At 38.7% G+C, this 17,133-nt stretch overlaps 1 protein-coding gene across 2 annotated transcripts; it reads left to right on the top strand.

The window, feature by feature from the left end:
* The first annotated feature begins 8,777 nt into the window (after nt 1-8,777).
* On the top strand, nt 8,778-14,410 carry LOC122653086 (polyribonucleotide nucleotidyltransferase 1, chloroplastic-like). Of its 2 annotated transcripts, none has more exons than XM_043847016.1 (4): nt 8,778-8,921; nt 9,001-9,042; nt 9,571-10,084; nt 14,198-14,410. In XM_043847016.1, the coding sequence occupies exons 1-3, from the start codon at nt 8,808-8,810 to the stop codon at nt 9,994-9,996; spliced, it is 582 nt and encodes a 193-aa protein (XP_043702951.1). In that variant the 5' UTR covers nt 8,778-8,807; the 3' UTR covers nt 9,997-10,084; nt 14,198-14,410. The 2 variants fall into 2 exon arrangements, with proteins under 2 accessions (XP_043702951.1, XP_043702950.1); XM_043847015.1 differs by having other exon boundaries at nt 9,571-10,087; nt 14,200-14,410.
* The last annotated feature ends 2,723 nt before the right edge of the window (nt 14,411-17,133 follow it).

Below are 17,133 nucleotides of genomic sequence, written 5' to 3'. Positions count from 1 at the left end.
TTTTTTTGGATTGATTCAATCTCAATCACAAGGAAACACTCCACCTTATTGAAGATCAAGACATGCAGTAGTTTCTAAGCCAAGCCTCTATCTCCAGCCAGCAATTTTAAAGACTTCCTCCTTGATCGATTTTTTTTCAGGTTTTCCCAAAACCCTGCAAATATCGATCTCTGGGGTACTGCTCTCTGTTGGTGCTGATTTTTGGAAGGGTGATTCAGCAGTTCCCCAAGCCCACTCGATCCCCATTTCAGCTTCATCCAGTATTTTTTGGTGCTGTTTTTTCCCTCAATTGATCTCAACACAATCAGGGTTTTTCTCACAACCCTGAAAAAGTCGATCTCAGGGATTTAGCAGCCCTGAATCTTTGTCCTGACTGCATGGGACCAAACCCTAAGTGATGGCAGACTTGAATCAGTGTATTATACCTGTAATTAACCTTGCATGTGGCTGAAACCAAGTCTGGGAAGTTGGAGAAATCGTGGTTACTATTTACTAGGCTGTCTAGGCAGCCAAGTGGTGGGCCCAGTTGAAAATCCACTTGGACCAGAGTGAAGATTACCCCTAGGGGTACATGATACCCTAACATGCATGGGGAAAAGGTTTGGTCACTGCCCATGGTCAGCAACCTTGGAAACTCGGCCAGATTTCGTTTTTGAAATCTCTGGGCGACGCATGCAGACATCACCTAGAGACATCGCCCAGTGAATGGAATGTTGCTGTTTTGATGCTCTGACTTGGGAGACCTCACCCATTGACCATGTAATTATGTGGGAAGGTGGAAAATGACCTAAATGCCCTTCCCCATATCTGTTCATATGAATAAATGCTTGGGAACCCAAGTAGGCCCCGCAGGACTTGGAAACCCTGCCTGTGATTGGTCCTGTAGTACTGTCAAGTTGGGGACAGCCCTGTAAGCCTAATGTAACCTAGGATCATGTACCAATACTGTAAATGACCATTTTGCCCCTAGGCCACCATCTCTGGACGATGCACCGGGACATAGGCCTAAGGCCCAGTGCAAGGCCCAGAGAATTCCAAGTGAAGACCAATTGCACACTGAGTCAACCCAGTGAGCTTGTTGCTACTGATCTTTGGAGACACATTTGATTGTCTTTCACAGAGCCACTCCTCTTTTTTTTGGACATTATATTGGAGTATTCTGCGGGTTTCTCATCACCACAGCCCCTCTCTACGATTTGGGCTTCTCTGCTGCAATTATGGGTGACTCAGTTACTTCGACTGCTACTTTGTTGGTGATCGCCAAGGAAAATCAGATTTTCATACCTTTTCTCCTAATCCAATCAAACTGGATGGTTCTAATTACTTGCTTTGGTCTCGGTCTGATTCCTTTGTCATTGCTGGCGGTGTCCTTACTAACCATATTAATGGCACCAGTATTCTGCCACCTGAGACTAGTCATGCTCAAGACAGATGGCTTGCCAACACTGGGGTGCTCATGTCCTACCTCATTGGTTCTATGACTTCAGACCTTGCGCATAGGTTTCTTCTCCTTAATGTAGCCTCTCAAATTTGGGCTGCTTGCAAGGAGACTTACGGGGAGCTTGGCAATGATGCCCAGGTATATGAACTCAGGAAGAAGGTCCTTCACACTACTCAGGAAGAATTATCTGTCTCCAAATACTATGCTACTTTGTGCAGCCTTTGGCAGCAATTGGACCACTTCTCTGATTATCACCCTACTACAGCTGTTGACATTACTTCATACAAGAAGCATGTGGACAAGATCAGAGTTTATGATTTTTTAGTTGGTTTGAATGTGAAGTATGACCAGATTCGTGTTCAAGTGTTGGGCCATAAATCTTTTCCAACACTTGAACAATCATATGCCTTGGTCTCCTCTGAGGAAAACCGTAGGGCTGCTATGTTGCACCCTCCTATTACTAACAGATCAGCCCTCCAGACTACTGCCCCGGCTACTATTGCACCTGTTGGCACTCCTTCTCCTGGTCATTCTACTACTGGCACTGTTGTTTGTGAGTATTGTCACAAACCTTACCACACCAAAGAGAAGTGCTGGAAACTTCATGGGAAACTGGCTGACTTTGAAGCTACGAGGACTGCCAAGAAAAAGTCAAAAAACAAAGCTCATCACACTGAGTCTGGTACCACAGCCCTTGGTACTGACACTGGTCTATCCTAGGATGATCTACAGGCATTCCTACGTGTGCTAAGGTCTTCTGTTGCTGCTGCCCTTACTGCATCTGCTGCTACTGCCAATTTTTCTACTCCGTCAGGCTTACACTTTGCCCGGTCAGGTATTTTATTTGGTGGTTATTGTGCTTTTGTAGCTTCCCATCCTTGGATCATAGATTCTGGAGCTACAAATCACATGACCTGTTCCTCTAGCCTGTTCCATCGTTATTCTCCCACTTCTGTGAAAGACAAGGTCAAAGTAGCTGATGGTTCCCTTTCTTCCATATCTGAAAAAGGAATCATCAAGTGCACTTCCTCTCTTCCTTTATCCTCTGTTTTACATATTCCTAATTTTACTACTAACCTTCTTTCTATTAGTAGTATTACTCGTGATCTTAATTGCAAAGTAACTTTGTTTCCTTCCCATTGTTGGGCTCTAGGAAGACGATTGGATTGGGTAAAGTACATGGTGGATTATACTTGCTTGAAGATGGTCGTCCTTCTCAACCACCATTATCTTCTCCGCTACACCAGAACTCCTTGGTCTCTTCTGAACTTTACCAATGACATTCTAGATTAGGTCACCCTCCATTAGGAGTTTTAGCACATTTATTTCCTAGTTTGGTTACCCACTGTAATAGGGATGATTTTTTTTGCGAGGCTTGTGTTCTGGCCAAACAGACACGTTCAACATATTCTTTATCAAATAAAAGGAGTTCTTCTTGATTTCAATTGGTGCATTCTGATGTTTGAGGCCCTAGTCGTAAAACAACTCTTTCTGGTCATCGTTGGTTTGTTTCTTTTATTGACTGTCACTCTAGGAACACGTAGGTGTATCTTTTATACACAAAAATCAGGTTTTTGAATGTATTCGGCATTTTCATAAAATGGTCCAAACTCAGTTCCAAGCTACTCTCAAAATATTGAGAAGTGATAATGGAACAGAGTATAAAGAATCTCAATTTCAAAAATACCTAGCTGACCATGGCATTGTTCACCAGACTAGTTGTGTTGATACCCCTGCCCAGAATGATGTGGCTGAAAGAAAAAACCGCCACTTGTTAGAGGAGGCTAGAGCTTTGATGTTTGCTAGACATGTTCCCTCTCAATATTGAGGAGATGATGTCCTCACTGCAACCTATCACATCAATAGATTACCTTCTCGGGTTCTTGACTCTCGTAGTCCAGCTGAAGTTTTAATGGGGAATTCCTCCTTTGTTATGTCTCCCGAAGTGTTTGGTTGTATGTGTTATGCTAGAGATACTAAATCTCCAGGCAAACTTGAACCTCGGGGGTTACGTTGTATTTTCTTGGGTTATTCTCCAACCTAGAAGGGGTATAAGTGTTACCATCCCCCTTCCCGCTGTACTTTGGTCAGTATGGATGTTATTTTTCGTAAAACCCTTTCCTATTATTCTTTTCCACCTCTTAAGGGGGAGAGTTCTAGTGAAGATGTGTTGTCTTTTAAGGTTCTTCCTCTTAAGGTTCCTCCTCTTTTACCCCCTATGGTTGCTGTCCACCCCCTTACGGCTACTGTACAGCCCTCTTTGGCTGCTGCCTAGCCTCCTTTGGCTGCTACCCAGCCTCCTGTGGTTGCTGCCTAGACTCCTCTGGCTGTTCTCTCTTAATCTGAAGGGAATCCTTTACAGGGGGAGACCATGGAAAATAGTGTTGTTGATGTTACTATTCAGGGAGAGCTTACTCCAGTCCAGAGAACTATTGGTGAATTTCAGAAGAGGATTGACAACTCCAATATGATCACCTATAAAAAGGGAGGCACCAAAAGGGGGCAGCTTTAATCCACTGTAGCACCAATACCCATCCAATTGCCGGCTCAAGATCCAGATCCTTCCTCTCCTGGTAAGCCTTCTTCTTCCGACCTACCTATTGTTCATCGCAAGGGTACTAGGACTTGTACTCTACATCCCATATCCCGCTTTGTTTCCTATAGTTCTCTTTCTCCTTCCTTTCGTGCATTTGTATCCTCTCTTTCTTCTATTTCAGTTCCTAAAAATTGACAGGAAACATCTACAAGTGGAAAGTGGAAGGCAGCAATATTGGAAGAAATGAGAGCATTTAAAAAAAATAATGTGGGATCTTGTGGCTCTTCCTCCAGGAAAAAAACCAATAGGATGTAAATGGGTGTTTATGGTCAAACAGAAGGCAGATGGAATAGTGGATCGACACAAGGCACATCTGGTTACAAATACTCAGACGTATGGAGTTGACTACCAGGAGACCTTTGCACCAGTAGCAAAACTCAACACAGTAAGGGTATTGTTATCTTATGCTGTAAATCTTGGCTGGGATCTTCAGCAGCTGAATGTAAAGAATGCCTTCTTCCATGGGGAGCTAGAGGAAGAGATCTATCTAATCATAACATTCACAGAAAAGTTGGTGAACTTTATACTGTTCACTAGTAGCCATGAGCTAAGTAATGGTAGACCACCCATGTTTTAGAGGATCTTACACCAAAGTCGTTGGTCCAGTTTCAGCTCAACGTGAGTATAGGGTTCAAATCACGGCTCAAAGTTTTATCAAATTAAAGAACTGTCACTAACCTCTAGTTTGTAATAGTGGATGTTAGTGGCATCTTCATAATTTTGCACTACTTTTAATGCACTTTTAACTCATAGAATGCTCATTTTGGGTTGAAATTTAACAAACAAGGTCGGTAGGGTTCCTTTTGTTAGAGTTTATGTTGTAAGGGGTAATTTTCACTGACTGGCTTATTATAAGTCATATTGAGTTGTAATCATATCTTTGTTCTTTTTTCCTTTTTTCCTTTTTACCTCCCTAGGGAGGCATATGTAATTTCAAGAATGCTGTTAATGAAGAAGATAGGTGAGAGGAGTCGATTCTCTCACAAGTCTTCTTCTTCATGTTTCTCTCTTCTCCTCCCTTCTTCTCTTCTCCTCCTTCGCCTACCTGTTAATCCTTGCTCTCTTGCTAGAATCGATCCATTCCTAATTTCTAACTTGGTATCAGTCGAACCAGGTTGAAACCTGGTCGAAATCAATGACTTTTTAAAATCCACCCACATCTTGTCTCAGTTTCTTGCAAAACCAAGATATCTCGGTGGTTTTGACAGGTTTCGACCGAGTTCTCTTTCCATGGGGTCTTGTGCCAAGTATGACCTCAGATAGAGCCTATTGGAAGGCAAGGTTTCACGTTGTCGACACCAGATAGCTGAGATTTTCCTGATTTCCTGGGCTTGCCTCTTCCTTTTACTCTCATTTTTTCATTTTTCCATTTATCATTTTTCTTATCTCATTTCTTCATTTTTATTCTTCATTCTTCGTACTTTACTTACACTTTGTGAGGACCTCTGTTGTCCCTACTTTGTTTGTAAGGATCCCATGTAGCCTACCCCATTTAGTTGGGATAAGGCTGAGTTGTTGTTGTTGTCACTTTTGTGGACAACCACTCTCATCTTACTTGGTTGTACCTCTTGAAGGATCGTTCAGAGTTTTTATCTGTACTTCGCAATTTTTACAATGAAATAAAGACTCAATTTGGTGTCCCTATTAAAAAAAATTTCGTCTGATAATGCTTTGGAATTTGTTCAAAATAAAATCTCTTCTTTTTATGCTACTCATGGGCTGATTCATCAAACTAGTTGTTCCTATACTCCACAACAAAATGGAGTAGCGGAACGGAAAAATAGACATTTACTTGAGGTAGCTCGTGCCATTATGTTCCATATGCAAGTTCCTAAGCACTTTTGGTGTGATGTGGTCCTCACTACCTGTTTCTTGATTAATCTCATATCATCCTTGGTGCTTGCCGTTAAGTCCCCATTTCTATCTTGTTTCTTGGCTAACCGCCTTTCCACTTACATCCTTGGGTTTTTGGTTGTGTGTTTTGTCCACAATTTACATTCCCCGGGTGATAAGCTGGCTCCTCGATCTACTAAGAGTTGAGTTTTAGGTTAGAGCTGCAAGGAAGAGAAGAAGAAAGAGGAAGAGAAGAGAGGAAGAAGGAAACAAGGGAGAAGAGGAGAGGATGTTTCGGTTGTAAGTGTTGTATGTTGAGAAGTCTCTCAACACATCCATATTGTTTCATTGATAAGAAGAAGGAAATTTGATACACCTCCCCAGGGAGGTAAAAGTTAAAAGGGAAAAAGCTATAAAATACATAATAGGACAACTAGACAAAAGGCTAGTTCCTAAACTACCCTTATTACATAACTTCTAATAACTCTAACACTAAGTATGTTTTTTTGGGATACTCTCATACTCAGAAAGGGTACCGGTGTTATGACCCGGTTATCCAACAATAGTTTATTAGTGTTGATGTTACCTTCTTTGAGGGCACTTCCTATCTTTCTACTCAGCCCCACCTTGTCTAGGGACACGTGGGCTGATTCTGAACCACCACCCCTTCCATCCATTGTCCCTATCCTTACACCACCACAACAAGTTTATTGGCACAAGAAGACATCGGAACAGCCCAGTACAGATGTTACTGCTCCATCTCCATCACTACCTATACCAACTTCAACCCCTGGTATGGATCCTAGTCCTCTTGTGCCCGCTAACTTACTAGTTGTTCCTGATGACTTGCCTGTTGTACTTCATAAGTTACATGCTCATGCACTCAAAAATCATTGGTTGTGTACCCTATAGATAAGGTTGTCTCTCTATCCCATCTTTCCTCTTCATATCATCGTTTTGCTCTATCCTTGTCCACTTATACCATTTCTAGAAATCATATTGAGGCTCTTACTATCCCTGAGCAGAAAAATGTCATGGATGTAGAAATAGATGCTCTTTTGACTTGTAATACTTGGAGTTTGGTGGATGCACCTCCTGGTAAGGACCTGGTGAAGTATAGGTGGGTTTATACTATTAAATATCACTCTGATAGTTCTGTTGAGCGGTTGAAAGCCCGTCTGGTTGCCAAAGGGTACACCTAGACTTATGGGGTTGATTACTTTGAGACTTTCTTCGGTTGCCCGATTGAATTCTGTGTGTCTTCTTATATCCTTGGCTGTTAATTTTGATTGGCCGTTGTTTCAGCTAGACATTAAAAATGCCTTCCTCTATGGTGACTTGCTCGAAGGGGTGTATATGGAGCAACCTCCAGAGTATGTTGCTCAGGGGGAGAATGGTGGACGTGTATGTAGGTTGCATATGGCAATTTATGGACTGAAACAATTTCCTTGGGCTTGGTTCAAGAAGTTTAGTGCAATTGTGACCAAATATGGCTTCTCTCAGTGTTTTTCAAATCATTCAGTGTTTGTTCGTTGCAGAGGAGACTGGAGAGGTTAGTTGTCTTGGTTATTTGTGTAGATGATATTATTGTCTCTGGTAATGATGAGGATGGTATAGCTAAAAAGAAAGGATAATTACAACAGCATTATCAGACCAAAGATTTAGGTCAACTCCATTATTTTCTTAGGAATTATCAGAAGTAAAAAAGGGAATCAGCTTATCTCAAAGGAAATATCTTTTAGATCTTTTGTCTAAAACTGGTATGCTTACATCAAAGCCAGTGGATGTTCCTATGGACCCTCATCAGAAGTTTGGGGTTAATGATGGTGAACTTCTCAAATATGTGCATTCGTACAGAAGCCTAATTGGGAAGTTGATATATCAAAATGTCACAAGACCGGACATATCTTTTGTTGTTAACGTTCTTAGTCAATTCATGCAGTCTCCTTGTAAAGCTCATTGGGATGTTGTTATTTGGATTCTTCGGTACTTGAAGGGTGCTCCTGGTAAAGGACTTGTTTATCGTCCCAATAGGCATATGGAGTTGGTGGCATACTCTGATGCAGATTAGGCAGAATCAGCTAGTGATCGTCGTTCTACTACGAGGTATTGTACCTTTGTTGGAGGTAACCTGGTTACGTGATGTAGCAAGAAACAGACCACCATTGCCAGGTCTAGTGTTGAGGCAGAGTACAGAGCCATGGCTCATACTACTGCTGAGGTGATGTGGATTCGATCTTTACTTCTGGAGATGGGTTTTCCTGTGCCAACACCTATGAAGATGTATTGTGATAACCAAGCAGATGTCTACATTGCTAGTAATCTTGTCTTTAACGAGAGGACCAAGCTTATTGAAGTGGATTGTCACTTTGTTCAGAGTGCAGTCTTAAAGAAACTGATTGAGACTCCCTTTGTTCCTTCATCAGATCAGCTTGCTGATGTGTTCACTAAGTCCTTGTTTGCTCCTAGTTTTCATTCTTGTTGCAACAAGCTGAGCATGGGTGATATATATGCTCCAGCTTGAGGGGGATTGTTAAGTTCTAAGGGTCTTTTTGTTATTTTCGGCTCTACTTTCTAGGTTTACTGTAGAGTCAGTGGTACAGGGGTAAGGTTGTCCCTTGTACTTCTTTTATTTTATGGTGCAATATTAAATATAAGGGAGTGGTCCTGCGGCTAGCAATTCTATTCAAGCCGCAGGCTGTCCCCTCCTCTTGGGAAGCTTGTGTTTCTTCTTCTTCTCTTCTTCTCTTCTCTCTCTAATCTGGTTACAAGGTCTTGGTATTCTAACAATTAGGGAAGAGCTGTTCCCTTAACTCCTTGTCTTACTTTGTAATTCCACCTACCGGTGTTTGATAGAAAGTATTCTGGCAACATCAAAAGGGCACACACAAACCTGTATATTTATGTATTTTGTTCTTGTCTTTAGAATTCTTTTCTATGACTAGTTTATTTTATTTTATTCCATCATTGAGGTTTCACATTCTTGGTCCTATGCAGGGACTCTGTCATATTAGCGAACTAAGTACCGATTGGCTGGCAAAGGCTGAAGATGTAGGTATACTGTTCCATCTTCTAAATGCGTTCAATAGAGCTCTTGTTGTAATAAGCTTGTATTAATTTCTCATTGCAGGTTGTAAAAGTTGGGGATCATGTTGATGTCAAACTTATTGAGGTAGGCGTAGCCGCTTAGGCAACTTCTTATCATTCTTATTATAACTAATAATTTCTAATATGGTTGATTGCTGGAATCTTTGCATATGGAATGGAGGATTTCATCCTACCTGCCTGTCTGGTTTGTACAATCAGTATGTCAAAGGGTAGAGGAAGCTTCTGTCCTGACTCGAGCCTCGTAATGCATCTCCTTAATGATCATGTCACTCTCCTAAGCATTGATGGACAATGCTAGGTTGTTTTTCTTTAATGTATTCTGCTTGATTTGATCCTCATTATCAGGACATGTGTATATTCACTAACTGTATAACAGTAATGGACTAATGGTTATACTAATTTTACCTGTCACCCTTTAAGTTGGGTTTTCGATCGGCCAAGAAAATCATTTGATTAATTGATAATGTTCACTAACACTCCAAGAAGATGATTGTGAAAAGTCCTTGTTTCAATTGACCTCATAAATTGTCCTAATCCATTCTTCTTGAAGTTTTATTGACAATTTTCTCTCGTTGTATTCCATACAATCCAGATAAATGAAAAAGGGCAACTTCGTCTTAGCCGCCGAGCTTTACTGCCTGAAGCAAGTCCAGAGAAAGCCAATGTGGAGCAGCCAACAAGTACCCAAACTGAAGAAAATGCATCTTCACAAACCACTGAGAAGGGTTCATCTAAAAAAGTTGCAAGCACATTGAAGGGTGGATTAGCCGCAGAGGACATTGAACAACCCCAGGAGAAGGTTACGGTCTCCAAGCTGAGTAGCTCACCTAAGAAAAGCAGTTCTTCTGATGAGAGCATGCTCAAGCCGCAAAAGGCTATCAAGAGATTAGTTAGCCCTACGAGAGGTGGACCCTATGTTAACAAATCTAGGCCAAAGAAGAGCAGCAGTAAAGAAGTTAACAGCATTGCTGGCAATGAAGGAACTAGCTTAGTGGATGGCAAGGCTAAAGTTGGGTAGGCAGTCTTGATTTAGTGGCCAACAGTGGGATTAGTTCGATGATGAAGTGAACAGAGATTGGTAGAAGATCACTCCTATAAAAAGGACAAAGGTACAAAGTCCACCTTTTCATTATATTACATCAATATGTTGGGCATGTGCTTACATGGTTGTTTAGGAAGAAAATTAATTCATATTGGGAAAATGACTCCTAAGCATAGTTGTCAAGGCACAAGTGACTATCGCATTAGTGCAAGATGCTGGTTTAATTTTTTTTCATTATTCTTTTATTCCATTTATTATGTTTCTATTGGTACTGAATCAGGTTTGCCACTAATTTATGTCAAACATCATTTAAGTAAATGGAGTCCATTTACTTAAGATATTATTCATAAATAAGCAAACACACCCTCCCCAATGAAACTAATAAAAATAATTAAAAAATCAAATTCCTAAAGGATAAAAAGTCAATTCTCAATTCAAGAACAAAAACTGAATTTTCGGTTGTATTTCAACTTTCAAATGATAGGGTTTTTCTCAAATCTAAAAATTTCATAAATGTTATTGTGATAGAACATTACTAAAAACCAAAAGAGCAGCACAATAATATTTTTTTTTATGTCTAAAAATTTATTTCCATTCTGGGCAATTTTAAACAGCATTCATGCACACCAAATAAGGTTTGACCGGAACATAACTCCTCCAATATAAATCAGATTTAAGCAATCTTGGATTTGTTGGAAAGATGGTTTTGTGCTCTACCTAATACAAAAAGTCTCATGTAAAAATAAAATCATTTGACCGATCAAACTTGTTGAAAATTAAGGGTAGTTTTGTCATTGCTATTTTGGGTTTTTGGGGTTCTATGTAATTTTCTGTTTTTTGAGTCTTTATTAGTTAAGTTGTAATAGGTAAGGGCTTAGGGGTAATTTCCTAATAAACCCCTAACCAACTTATCTTATTTTACTTTGACTTTATTATAAATAGAACCCAAGGCCTGCAACAGAAATCATCTGCTTCTTCTGCTGGTTAGCTAGTTCTGATTTCTAACAAAACTTATTAGAGAAACAAGAACATTTTTTTTCTAAATCAAGAGCAGTTTAATTACTTTTAGATAAGATCATATTTTTCAAAAACAATGTCAACCAAATGTGAGACTAGGTATACCTGGACAACGATCATTTCCAAGAACAATATAAACCCAATGTATGTTTTGATTGTTTCAAACTTTCAATAGCTTGCTTCTTCAGTTCTATTGTCTTCTAGTTCTATGTTGATCTTTTATGACTTGATGTGTTTTAATGTTGATTTATGATGACTTGATGTGGCCATGGTTCAAGGTCTCGGTTTCAGACCTGGTTTCAGCCATGTAGAAAACCGAGTTAGGCCGAGATCTCGGCGAGTTGGTGCATTTTTTTTTTTTACTCAAAGCCAGGTTTCAGTGGGTTTTGACCTAGTTAGGTCATGAAACTTGGTATACAGTCTATTTTGAGCCATTTAAATGCAATGGCACTATCAGATTTTGAAATATCAAAATACAAATAGGAGTTTGAATTCGGACCCTAGGTTCGACATACTAATAGGCCCTATTCTACACATAATTTAATACCGAGATCTCGAGTCGATGCAGTTTCCTTAACTCGTCCTCTGTCTCGTCTCAGACCTTCAAAAAACCAAAGATATCTCAGAGATCTTGGCGAGACCTCGTTCCATGGATGTGGCTTAATGTTGTTTTTTGACGATATAATGTATATATCGTAGCATACTAAATATGTTAGAAAAGAGGGGAAATAAAAAAAATAACACTTGGGCACCTTGTTGCATAAGCGCTTAGGCACCCCTCCACCATAAGACCTACCATGCTAAGTGTCACTAGGACCACATAGTGACCCTTATGCTAGTTCACTTTTTGTTGATTAATGCATGTGTGTGTTACCTACCAGTGTTCTATTTGATCAGCATATTTGTATTCAAGGTCCAAATGGCCAAATTAAGTCCCAGAATTTCTAGTAAACCATATTTTAGGCCCTCTAAACATAGTTGGAAACCTTAGATTTTGAAAAGAAACACACCCAAATTGATAGTTTGACTATACTACCCTAGGTTAGTATTATTGATATATGCTGTTGTATACATTCTCTAAGATCAACCACCAAGTATTTACCCTATTTTTCTCAAACCAACAGATAGCTGTTGCATCAAAGAATATAGATTTAGGGCTAGTAGCCTTTGTTGTTGCCTAGTTGTGGTTCCCTACCCAACCATTAGCCGTTTAGCCTCCTGCATTCTCTCAATACTGGTATGCAAAGGTGACAACAGAATAGTAGCCAAAGCTGTGTCCAGGAAAATAAAGCCAATTTCTATATTATCATAAATAGTTCTCTGTAGGTCTTCCATGGTTATTGATTAGGATCCCATTGTTGGGTTGTAACGGTTGAATTAAAAAGCTGCTTTTTGGTTTCTTCATGTAAGGTAATCTTACCTTACTGCTCTAAAGAATACAGATGGTTAGACCAAGGTATCCAGCCTTGATACATCAACTCAATTGAACTCAGCCTTATTATCCCAACTAAATGGGTCAGCTATATGGATCCTTTTTCTCCAATCAGCTCTATTCAAAGCCATACAAGATTCCAATGCTAAGCTATACATGTCTTTCCTCACCACTTCTCCTATGGTTATTTTAGGCCTACCTCTAGCTCTTTTAGCTCCTTCAATTTGAAATAAATCATTTCTCTGTACTGGGGCATTCAAGGGCCTCCGTTGTGCATGCCCATGCTGTTAGAGTCTATGTAATAAGGGAAGTTTGGGCACTAATTTAGTATCTTGTTGTCTTATGTTGTTATATTTCTTTTTTTACCTTTTACCTCCCTAGGGAGGTGTTTGTAATTCTTCTTCATGTTAGTAAATCAAATAGGGGAGAGGAATCTTTACGCTCTCACATTCGGTTGCACATCTCCTCTCTCCTTCTCTTCTCTTCTCTTCCCCTCATCTTGTCTTCTTCTTTTCTCACCTCCTACCTTCTCCTCTCGTCTCTTGAATCGATCCTTACACATTTTCCAAATCATGTCACCTCAGACGAGTTTCTCGCAACTTATCATGAATAGGGGCAACGCATAGGTTTGCTTTAATTTGTTCATTCATTCTTTTATCTTTTCTGGTTTTACCACTCATCCACTGCAACATCCTCATCATTTCAACCGCATGATGTTTGTTTAAATGTTTTTTCTTTACGGCCCAACATTCAGCCTTGATACATATCGAATTGTTATCGATTTTGTTTGATTTTGTTTCCCCCCCCCCCTCCCCCTCCCCCTCCCCCTTTTTCTTCTTCTACTTCTTCCTCGAATTCAATTTGCCACTTGTCAGTTCTAAATTATGATGGATCATGGTTTCTAGTGGATGATGTTTCTGATTCATTGTTGATTGTTCAATTTATTTAATAATTAATTTTATAAATTTTTTATGAATGTCCAATTTTATGGTAAATGGTTTCTTTGATAGGGTTTTAATTTATTTATAATGTTTTGGCTGTAGTTTGTAGTCAGTGACTTCTTGTGCTACCAGATTGCATTGTTATGGCTTCTATATTGATTCTTGATGTAGCTTGTAAGAAGATTTATTTCATTGCTATACTAGATATAATGGATACATAAAAAAAAAAAACTAAACGTCTTCGTGGGCGCCTTGTCACCTAAGCACTTAGTTGGCCCTCCAACACCTCGTCACTTTGACAACTATGGTTTGAACAATCCTTTCTGTTGACACCAGTGAAGTGAACGAATTTGAACCCATTTCTTTCGAAACTTAACATTTTCTATTAAAGGAATGTATCGTTTCGAACATTTCGTCGAAATTTTGCCATAACAGCAAAATTTCAACCGAAAAACTGCAATCTTTCCATGTCGTTCAAGGTTTCGTTTTGACATCTGTCGGAACCGAAATATTTCATGAAATGTTGGCAAAACCTTGAACTATGATGGATCTTCTCTCTTATCTACTCTTAAGTGAATTCCTTGTAAATGAAGCAGGTGCCAGAGAGGAAGAAAATTGGTATAGGAAAACTTAACAGTTTTCTGAACTTCAGCTAAGAATACCATAGAATGTAGAAATTATGCTTCCTTTTGGAGATTTTAAATAGCTTCACAAGCATATATGCAATCCATTGAAAACAGATTAATTACTAGTTATATATTGGGTGATACCAACTTTGTCTTTTCACAGGATGGAGTCCTACCTGCTTGTGGGTTTTGAATTTGCACACTTGTAGAGGCAGACAGGACCATTTATTAGCCAGGAGCAGGAGGAACTATTGAAACGTAGGTTCTATGATCTGTTGAACTTGGAACATCAGAGGGACCAACGACTTGTTTGCTATGTGATGCACAGGTACCTTGGTTAATAAAAATGTTCCCATTTTGTTCTTCTTGAGAAAAGGGGGGAAAGGGGAGTTCCTGTATGGATATTGCATGCTTTGTTTCTATTCTTTTAACATTAGTTTTCCGATTTTATTGCTATGAAATGTTCAGAATTTTTTGTAATTTATATATTTTAGTTCTTCAAATTTTAAATCTTCCTTTGTCACATTGTTCGGGATCATTTGTGGCATAGTCTGTTTTTTCTTTTGAATATTCTCAGGAGATCGCATAGAAATATCCAATGAAGCTCTGAACTAATATTTTTACTGTCTTTGGAGCAAATGAAATAACTTGTGGAATATTTAATCTTCAGCCATTTTATGGGAAATCAAATGAATTAACATACTTGTTAATATACTTTGATATCCTTTTTTAAATTATATCAACAACACTTTGATATCATTTAATAATCATCGATTTAGAACTCTTTTCTTTGGACCTACTAAAATAAATCACGGTTGTATCATGGGCATTATGAGTAGAGGTTAAAAAACAAAAACTAAGTATAGCTTTTGTAGATCGATATAATTTTGATAAAAAGGGCGTACCTAGTGCACAAGGCTCCCGCCACTACAGGGTCTGGGGAGGTTCATAATGTACGCAAGCTTACTCTTGCTTTCGCAGAGATGCTTCTTAACTGGAACTTGTGATCACTTGATCACAATGGAGCAACCTTACCATTGCACTAAGGTACGCCTTCAGATCGATATCATTTTGATAATGTAATATAATTGTCCATATAGAGTCCTTAGATTAAGGCCATGATAATTTCCTGTCATTCATGTCATAAATAGGGTGGCTTGAACCCAGGACCATTTTCAATATTGAAGAGGATGACTTGCTTGTAAGGAGCACACATCTACAGCCGGAGGAAACTGGCTATTTTGAGTAGCTATTTGGAAAATGATGGATGGAAGTGTAACTCAGTTTTTAAGTTTTCAGGTTGCCTTGAGGGAAATAAATATGAAAATACAAAATGATTTCTATTAATATTGAGCCACTTCCTTAGCTTAGTTGGAGCTGAAAACTTATATCAAATTAATAATGAAATGAGTGTGCAATCCTCTATCACATGAAATTACTTACCTACTACCATGTGGTAGGTTATGAGGCATTGGATGTTTATTACGAATAGTGACATTCAGAATTTCCACGTTCATGACAGGGAGTCTTGGTACCCAAGATAAGGGCCATAGATTAAGAATCTAATTTATATTTAATATAGAGTTATTTTGTTAATCCTTTTTTGTCTTTTCTTTCAAATTTTTTAGAACAAAAAAAAATTTTCTTTCTCACTTTTTGAATTTTTTTTTATGATTTCTTATAAGTTGGGTTAATATATATAACTATATATATATATATATATATATACACTAGTAAACATGCACGTGAGAATGTTTATTAAATGTTGAAGAGTGTATATACATGTAACAAACTAAATTTTTAATTCTAATATGGGGAGAGAGAAATAAAGAAAAAAAATTTCCCGACATGAGCATGCAATTGAAGGGGAAAAAAGTTATTTATGGTTATTATAAATTGGCAAGCTTAGAACTTTTTTTGTTTAAAAAAAATTTTCTGTTGTAAATAGATAACCGAAAATCCGAATTCGATCCGCATCCGTATCCGTTTCGGAGCATCCGAATTCGTTTAGAGATATCCGGAAAAAAATCCGAATACTCCGATAAAAATCCGAATCCGAATACTAAATTATAAAAAATTAAGTAAATAATGATCTTGAGGGTTTTTGAAGATTCAACAGGTTCTAGAATATGAGGAAAAGAGAACCATGACCTAAAACTATGGATTGAGAGTGAATTGTATCCCCTAGGGGGAGGAAGGTTCGGGTTACACAAGGCAGAGGTGTAATCGGATGGTCGAAAATCCGAATTCGATCCGCATCCGAATCCGTTTAGAAGTATTCGAATTCAACCAAGAAATATTCGAATCCGATTACATCCTAGCCGAATCCGATCCGTTTACAGGCCTAAATAAGTTGTCCATTGATAGATTCCTCAACCTCATCTTTGAGATATTTTCAATTAGTATAATATTGGAAATTACCTTATTTTCCTAAAATGCATGAGAAATTATGATAAGTCATATGGAATATTGTAATAACGTGGAGGATACCAAACACATTTGTCATGCCTAATCAATTACAAATTGTCCAAGCACGAATAGTTTTTATTTCTGATAAGGGGTTAAATTTCTTGGTCTCTGGATGGAATGATAGCCAAAAGCCGCCATTTACATAGGTTATTTTTTAAGCAAATTATAAGGGTTCCATCTTGCGATATATGTTTCCTTTCTTTATCTATCCATAGGGTAATAGTTGGATCCTAAGCAGTTACGAAATAATGACTTCGGATGTACAAATTCTGAAGTTGAAGCCAAATATATGGAATAGACCGGTTTCAAGAACTTCTAAACAATAGTAAGGAGTTGGAGGCCATACCTTTTACCCTCACGACCAGATTTGCTATATTGACCACTAATCCAATTTCTAGATTACTAAGAGTTTCAAATTCGTAGCTTAAAGCCATGGTTCTAGATGTTGTCACCAGACCTAACAGCCCATCTTTAAAAAACCAAAATCATTCTGCTCCTTTACCTGGCAACTCACTCTGCAAAGCTGCACAAATAGATTGTTTTCGCCAATTTCGTGCCATTTATTGAATCTCAAAGAGCAGTCTTTTGAGATTCTCCTGCATGATGCAGTTGTTGCAGAGAAAGTATA

This window comes from Telopea speciosissima, chromosome 2 (genome assembly GCF_018873765.1).
Source record: "Telopea speciosissima isolate NSW1024214 ecotype Mountain lineage chromosome 2, Tspe_v1, whole genome shotgun sequence".
Classification (NCBI taxonomy): Eukaryota; Viridiplantae; Streptophyta; class Magnoliopsida; order Proteales; family Proteaceae; genus Telopea; species Telopea speciosissima.
This window is presented reverse-complemented; position numbering and strand designations above follow the sequence as displayed.

What these genes read in the sequence shown, in the direction of transcription:
- LOC122653086 (XM_043847016.1), top strand. Translation starts at nt 8,808, where the DNA reads ATGACTAGTTTATTTTATTTTATTCCATCATTGAGGTTTCACATTCTT. An exon ending in GGCTGGCAAAGGCTGAAGAT is followed by an intron (nt 8,922 to 9,000) that starts GTAGGTATACTG and finishes TTCTCATTGCAG; the next exon opens with GTTGTAAAAGTTGGGGATCA. An exon ending in TTGATGTCAAACTTATTGAG is followed by an intron (nt 9,043 to 9,570) that starts GTAGGCGTAGCC and finishes CATACAATCCAG; the next exon opens with ATAAATGAAAAAGGGCAACT.